The sequence below is a fragment of the Mirounga leonina genome, unplaced genomic scaffold (assembly GCF_011800145.1).
Source record: "Mirounga leonina isolate KUSES-001 unplaced genomic scaffold, KU_Mleo_1.0 Mir_418, whole genome shotgun sequence".
In the NCBI taxonomy this organism is placed as follows: Eukaryota; Metazoa; Chordata; class Mammalia; order Carnivora; family Phocidae; genus Mirounga; species Mirounga leonina.
Genome location: NW_023270739.1, coordinates 12,359,767 through 12,374,341, shown reverse-complemented (window position 1 = coordinate 12,374,341; position 14,575 = coordinate 12,359,767). Strand labels below are relative to the sequence as shown.

General features: G+C 45.7%; 1 protein-coding gene across 2 annotated transcripts in view; it reads left to right on the top strand.

Moving 5' to 3' along the window:
- RFX4 (regulatory factor X4) overlaps positions 1-14,575 on the top strand; it is a 133,281-nt gene that overhangs the window by 94,441 nt on the left and 24,265 nt on the right. For both annotated transcript variants that reach the window (XM_034987659.1, XM_034987660.1), the window contains 2 exons: positions 3,957-4,051; positions 4,480-4,597. In XM_034987659.1, coding sequence (XP_034843550.1) covers positions 3,957-4,051; positions 4,480-4,597 — 213 coding nt within the window. The remainder of the gene's footprint in view (positions 1-3,956; positions 4,052-4,479; positions 4,598-14,575) is intronic.

Below are 14,575 nucleotides of genomic sequence, written 5' to 3'. Positions count from 1 at the left end.
GGAGTCAGGGGGGGTCACATGAATCAGCCCACCTATCGGCAGGTGAACCTTTCCATCGCATTAAATGTTTGAGAGGGGAATGGATGGTGGTGTACTTCTGTGAGCATGTGTTCATGTCCCTGTGGACAAAGACTGAAGGAATACTGGGCCAGCTGTTGTCTGGATGAGGTCAGGTTGTGTGTTCTTAGCAGTAGAGGACGTGAGGGGGTCAGAGAACACCACCATCGTCAGCACACCTCTGCTGTTCCTCACGAGCCCACCGCAGCCTGCTGCCCCCAGCCTCCCACACCCAGCGGCCCTGGATGGGAGTCTCCTGGCCACTTCCTCACTTTGCTCAGCCTTCCTTTCTCATTCCTGGGGGGGTGGGGGAGGGGAGGGGCGCAGGAGTGCGGAAATGGGGAGCTGCACAGCGGCCGTCCCCCTGAGAAGTTGGGCCAGTTCTCCTGAGAGCCCCAGGCCCCTCAGATTTCCAGTATATGCCTTCTGTATGTCCTCTTGAGGGAACTTTCTTCAGCCAGGCTTAGCATGTGGTGTTTAAAAACAAGTAAGTTCCAAAAGATGTTCCTATTAGAGACCTCCTTCCCACTGAGCGCTTTTCAAAAGCCACTGGAGCAGCTCAAACCTGAACCCTGGGGACCTTCCCTGGGGCTTCTTTCCCAGAACTCCTTCCGTGCTCATTCCTTCCTCCACAGCAGCCGTCAGCCTCCTTTCCCCTGGTAAGAACTTAGAGGTGGTCACTAAAATAAGAATTGAGCTCACAGACGGCCTTGTCTGTGCAGGGTTTTGTGTCAGACTTAACCACAGGCACGATCTTGTTAATTCTCTACACCAACCCCACAAGGAAGATACCCGCCGCCCCCATTTTACAGAGAACAAGGCTCAGCCTCAGAGAGCTGGTGACCCTTACCCCTGGCAGCAGAGCGGGGCCCCCCGACCTACACCCAACCTTGACTTCACCAACATGCACTAGGGCTACTCACTTGGAGGAACAAAATGAGATGACAAAAATGATGCGATATGGGCATGTTCTGGAGGCTGCGGGGTCTTTCCAGATTCTTGCAATCATGCTCCTGTTCTGTTTGTCCTTGCTGCCTGCTACAAGGCCAATAGAGAGCATGGGTGTTAGCCCCCTTCCAGCACTAGCTGTACCTCTGATCACTGTGTCCCCAGGACCTCACCCCAGGCCAAGCATGGATGAGGCGCCACTAATGTTTGGTTGGGCCAGACAGATGAATGGGAACCCAAAATGACACGACTCCCAACAGCATGAGACCCAGCTCTCTTCCCCTCTTAGCACCTTGTGTGGAGGAGGAAAATGTCACCCACACTCATAGGGGAAAATGCAGTCCCCATCACTTGCTTTAGGGACCAGGCTCCTTGGAGGTCACTGGAGCACCTTGGAGGTCACCGCAGCCTCTCCAAGAAGGGAGCCTTTTGGGGTTTCCTCTTCAAGTTCTCTTAGGCCCGGGACAGAATGGTGCCCTTTAAAGCTGTGACTGTGCTCTTCTTCTAGAGGAAGGGAGTAATGAGGTTCAGTTCAACCCAGCTGGTACTTAACTGAATGCCTGTCCTGGGCCAGGCAGTGTGTTAGAAGCTGGGCAAAAAGCAGTGAATAATATGAACACTGCCCTTCCCATGTAGAGCTTAGAGCTAAGGGCAGATCAGAAATTGAACAAGTAATTCACAAATGGTTGCATGTTCCAAAGAGGACACCTCTGTATGATACAGTGCCTGGGAGAGGGGAGAGGATTGAGCAAGGGCACCAGCCCTCAAGGCAGGTAGCCTGGCATACGAGTATCATCCCTGCAGACCGCCCCCCTCCACCGACAGCTGGGAAGTAAGTTCTTAAACACAACTATGTGCTGCACCCTCCTTATCACCAGTTGACAAGCCTGCACCTTCCTGCTTTAGGGGGTTTCCATCACCTCTGTGAAATAGGTCCTGCCTGGGAATGCCCCACTTACCCTAAATTAAAAAATGCATGTCCGGGGGCGCCTGGGTGGCTCAGTCGTTAAGCGTCTGCCTTCGGCTCAGGTCATGATCCCAGAGTCCTGGGATCGAGTCCCACATCGGGCTCCCGGCTCGGCGGGAAGCCTGCTTCTCCCTCTCCCACTCCCCCTGCTTGTGTTCCCTCTCTCGCCATCTCTCTCTCTGTCAAATAAATAATCTTAAAAAAAAAAAAAAAATGCATGTCCAGTCATCAGCGTGCTAATGAGCACAACTCGACTGTGGTTAAGAGCAGGCGCTTGCGATGCCCAACAAACCCTGGTTCTCGTGCCCCGTGACCCTGGCTTCCGAGTCTCTGACATGGGGAGGACGCGGTGGGAAGGAATGGGGCCCGGGACAGCGGGTCCAGTGCGGCGCTTGGGAGGCAAGCGTCAGCTCAGGCTGGCTTTGAAACCCGCCTCTGCTATTCAGCAGCGGCGAGACCTTCGGAAAGTCTCTGTCTCTGAGCGCCTCCGCCCCCTCGTTTGTAAAACGGGGAGTACGGTACCTGCCTCCTTGGGTTCTTCATCTGTTCACTCACCCAGCGTTGGAGAACCCGCTGTCCCGTTCTCGGGTTGCTGTAGGGTTAGACTGGAGTGTCCGCGCAAAGCAGTGAGGAAGGTGCCTGGCGCGGCAAGAACCCAGTAGGTGTTAACCAGAAGCACCCTCTTGGCCACTTCCGTCGCCACCTTCACGGACCGAAGCGCAACAGCGCCGACACCCCCCGGACACGCCGACCGTGCCATCAAGAGGAAGGCGCCCCAGACAGAGGTCGGAGACGTGGGCTCCAGTCCCTGCTCGGGCACTCACTCACCCTCTGACTTTGAGGGGGGCCTTAATCTCACTGAGACACAGCTGCCCCTCTGTAAAAGGACACCGATGTCGACTCACGGACGTTCAAAGCTCCTTCTCATTCTAACCTGTTCTGAGCTCCGGGTGGTGGCTGGCGTCTTGTCGCAGTCATCAGCTCGGGACCCTGGAGCACCTCGGCTAGGCCCATGGACTGGGAGGCCAAAAACTGCTCGGACAAATGAAAACTGTAAAAAAAAAAAAGATGTGAATCTGGAAGTGTGGTTTGGTTTACGGAGCTCCACATGCAAAAAACACAAAAACGGTCATGAAAAGAGATGTTTCACCCCAGCAAGGTTTCTTTTTTCTGTGGTGCTTCGCAAATTCCATAGCCCATCCGGACTCGATTATCTGACGTGCAGCCGAAGACAGGCTATAAAGTGGTACGATTATTCCCCTTTTCCTAATGTGGAAACTAAGGGCACAGAGATTGTTTCCTTCATGCTACGAACATTTATTAAGCATCGACTGCGTACTGAGCCCTGAGAGGCTGGTTGGGCGACTTGCCCACCACAGTTGTGGTTTAGAAGCTTTGAACTATCAAACGTGCCTGCCATGGGGCAGAGAGCAAGGGAGCGGCACTGCCTGGGTCTGGGTCCGCGCATGCAAGCAAGCACATCCTGGATAGCGGCCGCCTATGGGGAAGGCCCCGGCTAAGAAAGACCCCCGGCAGAGAACTGGCCCGGGAGACTCGCCCCGCAACTGTAACACAGCATTAGCAGCGAAGGGGGCATATGAGATAATAAAGCGTTAGGGAAGCTCGGAGGACAAGTGATCAGTTCTGCCGGCGAGGGGCCTGCAGAGGGGAAAAAGGATTTCACGAGAGGGATCATGTCGGCTGGGCCACGAGGAACCAGAGAGTGCGAGCAGAGGGGACTGCCTGAGAAAGTAGGGCTTGTTGAGGGCATATGGCGAGTTAACATGGGAGCCAGGCTCTCAGGTGCTCAGGGGCTGGGAAGACAAGCCTGGAAAGGTAAGTCGGGGCATATTTTCTAAAGCCTGAATGCTGTGTTAAGACTGGAGTTCTGTTTTATTCAGTTTCATTCCTTTGTTCTTTTAAGATGTATCTCTGTGTAGACACAGCTGCAGTGATATGTGGGGGGCTCTCCTTTGTTTGACAGTGTACCAGGAGTTTGACCACCTCCTGGAGGACCAGTCTCCCATCGAGTCCTACATCGAGTGGCTAGACACCATGGTGGACCGGTGTGTTGTGAAGGTTGGTAAGCCGGAGCGGAAGGAGCAGCCCCGGTACTGCAACCCGCCACTCACCTTTGTGGCACTTGGGAGATACAGAGCCCCACCCTGAGCTATCTGAATGTTCCTCAGCAGCCATGGAGCCCTGGGGTTCTGAGGAGAGGCCTGGGCCCCCTCCGGAGGTGGGGGTTGCAGGAGGCAGGACCATGAGTCTCCTTCCCCTGACTCAGCCAGGTCAGCATCTCTTTTATCTGCTGTGTGCATTGGGTCTTGACATAAGATTTCATTCTTTAAAGCATATTTTTTTGCTGGAAGAAACAGCAAGTCAAAAACCATTGTTCTATAGCATTGAACTTGGAGACCCATTAAACCTTCCTAGTGTTTTTCAGGGAGACCGTAATAAATGAAAGATTACGTTGACCACTGTTAAATCTGTTCACTTTCTTGTAGGTGGCTGCCAAGAGACAAGGGTCCCTGAAGAAAGTGGCCCAGCAGTTCCTCTTGATGTGGTCCTGTTTTGGCACAAGGGTGATCCGGGACATGACCTTGCATAGTGCCCCCAGCTTCGGTAAGGCCGCCCCAGCCCTCCCTATATCCAAACACTTCCTCTCTGGACTTCGTGCTTGAACTCCACCTCTCTAGACTCAGCCTTGATCTCACTTGCTGTCCCTGAGCCCACAAGGACATCACCCTGAAACTTACCTGTTCTGGAAGGAGCCGACATTGTCAGGACTTTCAGGGAGAAAGATGGCATTGTGTGCTAATGTATGCAAATCTGAAAATGGAGGTTCTCACTCAGCTAGTATTATTGGAGTTTAGAGAGGACTAAAAGCAGTGGGTGCGCTTCGCTTTGGCCAGGTGTCCCCAGTGAATGCTGCTTCCAGGGACTATTTTGCAGAATTCCATAGTGTGGACTTCCCGTGACTGGGAACTCGAAAAGCCTCTGAGTTGGAATATTTGCAGATGGCTCGACTGATGCTCCAGTAGTGGGTAGAGTGTCTAAAGGTTTCTTTAACACTGTGCCCCAGTTGGATCCCTAGAACTTTATGTTCATTTTCCCCTTGGTTTTATTGACCCCTTGGGTGCTCCTCACCTCCCTCCCCAGGTGCACACCTCCTCCTTCCAGAGTAACGCAACTTGGAGTCTCTGCCCAGGGGCGCTTACGCTCATCCACAGGCAGGAACCGAACCACCGACTTAGGGTGAATGCTGTGCTACATTGTGGGACACGGTTTATTCCTTTTCACTGGAAAGAATGGAGTACGCATCGAGTCCAGGTCATCATTAGCAAAGTGAGGAGAAACCCTAAGGCATCATCCAGACATCTGAAAGCTCCAAACACTTTGGCCTCAAATTTTGAGGCATTTCAGCAAAGGGCTGTTGGTAGCTTTTCTAGGTACTTGCTTCAGTTCACTATTTTACTTTGCAAGGAGAGATGTGGTTTCATTTCTCATTACCTCCAATTAAGCCAATCGGCTCTGGGTTTCACTCCGGGTTTAATTTGACACTTTTCCATCCAGCTTTTTTATGGTCTTGTCACCATTTTCCGGTTGTGCTCTACAACGAAGCGAGTATGTGGTAAACAAAGGCGGCACTATTTTTTCTAAACAGCTCTGTCCATGAAAGACTGTGTTTCCCCACTTGGAGAAGTGTTTTGTTGTGGATTTCTTTAATCTCGGCATTGGGACGCTCTCTGCCCTGGCCTGCACCGTGGCTACAGATGAAAGTTCTCTTTGAGCTGCGCATGGACATTCTCCGGTGGCTCCTACCTGGGCAGTGCCATCAGGCATGACGTTTTGACGGCTTCCGGCTCGGCACAGTTAGTGTTAGCACAAGTCACCTCTGGTTCTGGGAAAACCATTCGCGCATAGCTGCCTTCAGTCCAGCGAATGGCCGAAACATTTTTGCCATCCGTTCATTGCTTCAAAATCAAAGAATCCACAATATCGCACCCACGTATGCGGACCCACATCCACAAAGCAGGCATCTTTTTTCGCTCTATCCCTTATTCTTCAGTGTGCTGATTCTTAAAGTGATTATGTAGATTATTGAGGCCTCTTCGTTAGACAGGGAAAGTAATTCACTTGGCAGTATTCTTTGGAATTCACTTGTTTTTACTAAGTTAACAATATGATAAAGGAGGTCAGGACAGTAGGACAGTTAGGGTTCTATGAAGGGGTTGCATTTATTACCAAGAAAAGTTTTCCTTGAAATGTATTCCTTTCTTTTTTGAACCACGCACTGTTTTAGGATATACCGGAAACTCAGGCAAATGGCAGAAATGGTCACAAGTCTCTTAGAATGAGGCAAGGAGATGTTCACCCAATTTCCCGTTGACAGGATTTCCCAACCCGAAGCGGGCTGAAATGATACCTGTTTCCAAGTCCATTTAGCACGCTGTCTGCCGTGGTCCTGCTCATCCGACTTTCTTGTTGAGTTCTGCAGCTTGGGGTGACAGGCAAGTTGAAAGAATCCGCGGCAGACAAAAGCCCAGCTCCCCCTTTCTGCCTGTATATGTCAAAGACACAGTTGGTGGTTGTGTTTGGGTCATGTGTGCCCTGTATAAAAACAGCTAATTAGGAAAAAGAGCCCTCTGTTCGCCAGCCCCCTCCCCCAACGGCAGGGGCCAGCTCTATCTGTCTTGTAATTTGCACGATCCTTGCCGCTGGGAATGGTGCAGGCTGGCCGCCATGTGAGGGTGGGGACTGTCACAGCGATCCCGGGGGGTCTCTGCCACCTCTGCCCAGAACGGCCTCTTTCAAAGGTCGTTGACTCCTTTCTTCTCCTTAATTCCTTTTCACTCTTTTCTTCCTAATTCCTTCTCCCGGAAAGAGCCTATGCGGTGAACTGAAGTAGCCAGACGTTCTTTCTTTGCCGCGGGCAGCAGTTTCTGGTAAAATCAGTCAGCAAAGGTAGGCTGGCAGGCGATGAACTTTGAGTCCTAATGGGGCTGAGGAAAATAGAGTCTCTACTTTTGAAACGCACACACACACACCATGTATTTTCCGCCGACTGCTGTGCTTTCCGTTCAGAGGACACCTGGATCCCAAGTCAGTGCCAGTGCCTTTACCCTTTTACTCTGGGTTTTCACCACCTGCCCCCGATTTCACTCGTAGGAACATCTGGAGACAACCGTAGTTCCTGGAAGTACTTTGGCATCAAATGGTTGGGAAACCACCCCGGGTTTGCCCACCAAGGGGGGAGGACTGCTTATGGCCCAAGCTTTCACCGGCTCATGCACTTGTTTTTCTGGCTTAGTGTTGTAGCTCACCCGCTCAGGGAGAGCCGAGGAGGCCACACGGGGGCAGCCCCGTCAGGGACCCGCTCCCACACCAGGTGGCAGTGACCCAGCCTTCCAGACTGCTTCTGCAGGAGTAGGTGACCAAGCCTGGCTCTCTTACCCAGAACCTGCCACACACTGCACATGTCAGCCAGGCCCCCGCCAAGCACTAGGAGGCAGGAATTGCTTTTCCTGTATTCAGGAGGAGGCAGACCCGAGAGGAGACGGGGCTTGCCCTTGGATGCGCCACAGACTGTGCTGAGCCCCCTAGAATTTTTTCCATGCTACAGCCCCTGTTCTTGCTGCGAAGCCACCACCTCATCTAGCTTTCTTCAGTTGAATACTACTCATAAAGACAAGGTAACATTTATGGAGGGCCTAGTATGCACAAGGCACAATATTGGGCACATCCTCATTTAATTTTTGCAACAACCTGTGAGGTCTGAGGTAGAACATGAAGCAAGGCAGGACAATGCTGCTCATTATAACAAATACTTAGAAGGCACGTACTACCATTCAATCCTCACATTAACTCTTCGAGGCAGATAACAATAGGTGGAAAAGGAGCCTGGAGAATTTTCTTGCTCAAGATCAGTATGGCAAGGGACAGAGCTCTGTTTCAAAATCAGATCGGCCTGACCACAAGACCCATGCTTCTTCAGTTTCCACAACTCAGACAACTTCCCGGGCTCAGATGCAGAGCACCAAAAGGCGAGACAATTTTTTTTAATCCTCACTGATGGATTTTTAAAAATCTATATTGATAGATTTAAAAAAAGTTTTGGAAGCTATGAGAGAGCAGATCATCATGAGTAATAAGGGACGCCAGAAATTATATCTTTCAAGTGCTGAGAATAAAGAACCGTCAACCATTATTCAAGAGTGAGGGCAAAGTAAAGACCTGTTCGGTTCTACGAAGAATTAAAGAGAATGTGGCCCCATAGAACATCACTTAAAAAGCACTTAAAGACTACATTTCAGCAAGAAGAAAAATAAGGGTCTGGGATACAAGAAACAACCATGTTCTAGTTATTGTTGCTGTGTAACAAATTATCCCAAGGCTTAGTGGCATAAAACCGTGCTTCCTAGAAGTACTTTCATTATGCATGTGGATTCTGTGGGTCAGGAATTTGAACATGACACAGCAGGGATGGCTTGTCTCTGATCTATGATGTCTGGAACCTCAGACGGAAATACTCAAGGACAGTGGTGCATCGACAGCTGGAGGCTGGAATCATCTGGAGGCTTCTTCCCTCCTGTGTCTGTGCTTGGGTTTGGATGACTTGAAGACAGGACTGCTGTGATAGGATGCCTTCTGTGGGCACTCCATGTGGCATGGCAGCCTCTGAACAGCTAAACTTCTCACATGGTGGCTCACTGTTCCAGGGGGGAAGTCACATTGCCTTTTATGACCCAATCCCAGAAGTTAAAGTGTCACCTCCCCCCTACTCTGTTGGTCAAAGCAGTCACAAGCCTACCAAGTTTGAAGGGGGAGCATAGACACCCAATTCTCCAAGGAAGGAATGTCAAACAACTTGGGGGCCCTGTTTTAAGATGAGAGAAATTCTTAAATTTGTAAATAAATTTAATTACTGATTATAATTTAAAAAATAATTTTTGCATGTTTAAAAAAGGTAAAGCAAGTTCTAGGCTATAATAACATGAGGTGGTGGGAAGAGAATCTTCAAGGACTGGTTAAAGCATGCTAAGGTTTTTGTCTCAGAATGTTAAATAATTTTAGACTTCATTGAAAAAAATATAGTTTGGATCTAATATATAGGATATATGTTAATAAATGAAGAGATCATCACTAAATCATTATAATCTACCAAGGAAAATGGAAAATTTGAAAAGAGATGGCAAGATAAAAGAAGCATAGAAAAAGGATGGTAAACAAAAAACATAAAATAGGACGCTAGAAATAAGATCAAGTAACAATCGCAGTAGATGTAAAAGTCTCTTCCTTCCAAAAACACCAGGCATAAATGTTTTTACAGGCAACTTTTACTAAACTTTTAAGAAACATAAAATCCTTAGTTAATGAAAATCATGAAAATTGATGTTTCAGGCAATAAAAACGAAAGGTAAGTTATATGACTCATGTAGCTAATATAATCTCAATTTCAAAATCTTGGAAGAATGGTAGAGGAAAAGAAAATTCTGACCCAACCACACATAAATATAGATGAAACCTTCTAAATAAAAATACTAGCAGAACAAATCCAGCAGCAAAATTTTTAAAATCATGATTAATAAGGTTTACGGCAAGAATTCAAGTATGATTCAAAGTCAGAAAAATTACTAATTGACACACTATTAACAGATTAAATGAGAAAAATCATATGATCATCTCTATAGACATAGAGGGAAAAAAGGATTTGATGTAATTCAGCTCCCAGGTATGATTTTAAAAAAACTCTTAGCAGACTAGGAATAGAGGGGAATTTACTTAATATGTTTAAAGGGCAACCAAAACTGCAGCAAATATCATACTAACTGGTGAAACTTTAGGAAGTTTTCCCATTCAAATCATGAAGATAAGAAGGCCTTTTAACACTGTTTCTAATAAATATTGACTGGAAGTCCTAGCCAATGCAATAAGAAAAGGAAATCTAAGGATTGAAAAGGAAAACACAAAACTGCCTTTTGTTATAGATGTCATGATGGCTGACAAAAGACAATCTACAAACCAATAGAACAAATAAGAATTCAACCAGATTCTTCAATTCAGTTTTTTAAACACATCATTAGTATTCTTAGCACTAACCAGAATCTAATTAGAAAATATTATTGAGTTGTGTATATATTAAGTATATACTAACATATATTAGGTATATATCATAGTATATATAAATACACACACGCATATACCATTCAAGAGAGCAAAAGAAACTAAAAAATACTATAAAATTCTAATAAAAATTGTTTGAAGATCTTCAAGGAGAAGATCTCCTGTTCATGTTTGGAAAGAGTCAACATCAAGGAGAGCTTTCTATCAATTAATACACAGATTCAATAGAATTCTAGTCTAATTCTTAATTTTTTCCCTTTGATTTTGACAATCTGCTGTTAAAATTCATGTGGAAAAGCAAAAGGCCGAGAATTTATAGTAAAGACATTTTGAAGGTGAAGAAGAACAAGATGAAGGGTCTGGCTTACCTAATATTCATATTTGTTATGGAATAAGACAATGTGGGTTTGTAACATGGTTAGATGGGTAGAGCAATGAAACAGAACAGGGGTGCCCAAGAGAGATGGATACGAAACTTGTCTTCCCCTAATCAGATCCTTGTCCCTTGTCTATTAAACAAGAGGATTGTATATATGACACAGATAGCATTAAAAATCAGTGGATTAGACAAATTTCTTCTAGACAAGCATTTTAGGGTACAAAAAAGAAAATTAGACCCCTGTCTACAACTTCTGAAAGGAAACATCTAAATGGGGGGAAAAAAAGACCTTAAACCTTTTAGAAGAAAATAGAAATGATATCTTTATGATCTTGAAGTAGTAAATTATTTATTTAAAAAGGCACAAAAAAGACCAATCATAAAGAAAATATTGCAAAAATAACTACATTTGGATTTCAAACTTGTGTTTATTAAGCACACCTTAAACAAAGTTAAAAGATAAAAGCCACAGAAAAGAACATATTTTGCAGTGCATATAACAAACTGAATATATAATAAAGCCTTCTAAATAAATTGTTTAAATACCCCAATAGAAATTCATATACCCCAATATTATTCAAATACCCCAACAGAAAAATGAGCAAAGTATATGAATAGGTGATTCACAGAAGGGGAAATTCAAATGGAAAGATGTGCATCTTTCCAGTAATTAGGGTGATGCAAATTATAAAGACAATAAGATAACATTTCACACCCTTCAGACTGGCAAATATTATATTTCACAGACTATCAGTAGGAATGTAAAGAATTTGGGTGAGCACAATTGGACACTCTCTCATAAGACTATAAAGATGCAGGCAGTCTTGGAGCCAGCAAACACCAGAAAACAGGTACAGAAAGTATTCATTAGTGGCAGTTTCCAATAGTGGAAAGTTATAAACAACCTAAATTCCATCACCAGGAGAACAGATAAATAAATTGTGGTATATTCAGACAGTGGCCATCCGACTGGAGCTGCATAACATGCGTCCATGTGGATAGATTGTCAAAAGCAAGTTGTAGACTGCTCTGTGAAGTATGATGCCATTTACACCAAGTGTGAAAACAGAAAACAGCACCATACGTTATCTATGGATACATAATTATATGTAGTAAGAGTAGAACAAATAAAAATACCAAGTTCAAGTCAGTGATTACCTTAGGGGATGAACACCAGGAGGCAGAGAAATACAATTAAGGAAGAGAACACAGAGGCTTTGTCTTTATCTTCAATTAAAAAACAAATCTGATGCAAACATAGTAAAATATTAAGTTGCTATAAGGCCAGGAGTTGAGTATACTGCCGTTCATTTTAAAATTCTGTGTACTTTTCTATATATTTGAAATTGTTCATAAGAAAAGAGAAATGCTTTGATTCTATGAAATATGATCAAACTATGTTAACACGTAGCGACAGCAACAAAAATCTTTGTCTGTGTCCTAATACCTTTATCCATAACAGGCTCAGATGCCGATTCTGTGACTTTAGGCAAGTTGTTTAAACCCTCTGAGCCTTCATTTCCCCATGTATTAGTTGAAGATAATAATAATGCCAGTCTCACAGTGTTGCCAGAAAGAGAGGTTAGCACAGTGCAGATGGTACCTGTACAGGGCTTGCGCACTTGATTGGTTGATCTAACAAATAGTCATTGAGCCTCTACTCTGTGCCTGGCACTGTTGTAGACACTGGGTATGGAGAACAGTGGGGGGAAAAACAGATACACATCTGCATTTATGGTGCTTATAGTCTAGTGTAGGGAGGCATGTGATACAGACAAGTTATAAAGTATAGGGAACGGTGATAAGTACTAGGGAGAGAAATAAAGCAGGGGATGTTAGCTGTAAATGCCTCTCTCCCGTCAGTGTCTCTGTCTTTGATGTTGCTCTCTTCCTCCCTCCATCCTGCCCCCCTCTCTCCCTCTCTCAGTCTTTCCGTATCCCCTTTTTCACTTTGCCCTCTTCTCCTTGCATTGTTCTCATGGCCATGGCCCTCTCCCCGCCCCAGCACTGAACTGTTTGTTGCCCAATTATCTTAGTGATTGACTTTTGCTACAGAGGACCTTGTAGCTTTTGTGGACTCAGGGACTGAGCTTTGAGTGATTTTGTACTGAAAGCACTTGGCACAGTAGTAGGCAGGTAGCAGTAGCTCTACAAACTCTTCAAAAGGTGATGGAAAATTATAGACCAGTTGGGTAACTGATCAGAGCCATTACGGAGGAGAGCTTGAAGCCCCGAATCAACACTTGCCCCAGAGTCCTGGCCTCCAAGCCCAGATCTGATGTTTCTAACTGTGCAGTCTTGGGCAAATTTCTTCACCTCGTCAGATCTTTGTTTCCTTGTTTATAAAAGAGAAGGGTGTATAGATGATTTCCAAGGCATCTGCCTGTGACAAAACTACTAAACCCATTTTCATTATCTAGAGTTTTCCATTCTAATTTATTGTTCCTCAGTGTATTTCTTTCTATCCTTACTGACCTAGAGCAACATTGCAGCAAATATTTTTTTCATTTTGAAGACCCTTTCAAGTAATTGATGCTTTCTTTTGACCTCTTTGGTTGTATGAGCAAAACAATCATATTATGATATAATATCCTATGGGATCTTAAAACATCAGGAGCAAAAGGGACTTTACAGATAACAAGTAGTTACCATTCATTAAACAACTAGTGTGTCCTTTTCCTCATTATGGTTAGTACTTCTGTAAACCAAAACAAGGGGTTGTACTGTCTTTCCTTTTAGAGAGCTGTGTTGCATAATGATTGAAGAACAACTCCAGAATCCGAGAGTCTTGGGTTCAAGTCCCAGTTCTGCCAGTTATTAGTTGTGTGACATTGGGCACTTTACCTCTCTAAGTCTCAGTGTCCTCCTTTGCAAAAGAAGAGTATCACTCATCTCCTATAGTTGTGATGAGGATTAAGTGTGATAGTAATTCTGCACATTTACATGGGTCTATACAGGTAATGAATCTGCCACAGAGCAAGGGCTCCAGAAATGGCTGGTTTTGTTTTTAACATTTAGTAAGAGTAACTCATCCAGGGTCTAAGTTACTAAGTGGCAAAGCTGGATCTCAACCTGGGCAGATTGATCCAGTGCCCATGCAATTACCCACAATGCTGTACCTCCTCAGTGGTTCACGGGACCCATTTTGGGGAAGTGGATGGAAAGTTGAGCTTTGGAGACTGCATCTCACAGTGATTTAGCACAACCTGACCCCTTCTGAATTTCAAATGGACACAACACTCTGGGGATGAAGGAAGAGTGTGGACAAAGTATAGGACGGGGCCCTGGCCTCGAGCTTTGTGGATACCAGGACCAGAGGTTGTGGCAGGCTCTGAAGAGAGGGGGATAGGAGTTGGTGTGTGTGACCTGCTGGGCATCCACTGGCCTCAGAGTTAAGCTGAGCATTTTCTTCTATAGCCTTCTATAGAAGGTTGTGTATGTGTGTCTGTGTGTATGTGCAGAAGCCAGGTATAATTAAAAAGAAAATTGATAAATTCCACCAAGAAGGTGGAATTAAAAAGAAGAGTGATGAATTCCACCAAGGAGGAGCCATCCTGTTACCCCCAGCTGGCCCCCATCACCTTATTTCTTACAAGTATCGTGCACTAACCAGTTATACAACTGGAGCTATAGCCCCAGCACCCTATTCCTGAGACTTGAAGAGGCATAGCTCCCAATTCAAAGGGCCCTTCTGGGACCTCGTCTTTGATTTTCCCATCTGTGCTGTGAGCAGACTGAACCGGATGATCTGTAGGGGACTGGGAACCGATTTGGGAGCCAGACCAAATTGAGGCAAATCCCTACATACTGCTAATGGAGGGACTCCTTTCCTGCTCCATAAGGGAGGACAGTACCACCTATCCCAGTCTGTGGTGAGGAGCAGACATGTGTTAAGGGCTTAGTAGAGTTTGGGCACGTGGTAAGCATGACGATGATGATGATGACTATGACTAGGACAGTGATAAAGGTCATGGTGGTGATGATGGAATCACAGTATAAGTAATACCAGAGAGTCTTCCAGGTCCTCTAAAAAAGCAAACTAGAGGGAAATGGGAAAAGGAGGTCAGCTGTACATAGGTGGGTGAGAAGTTTTGGAC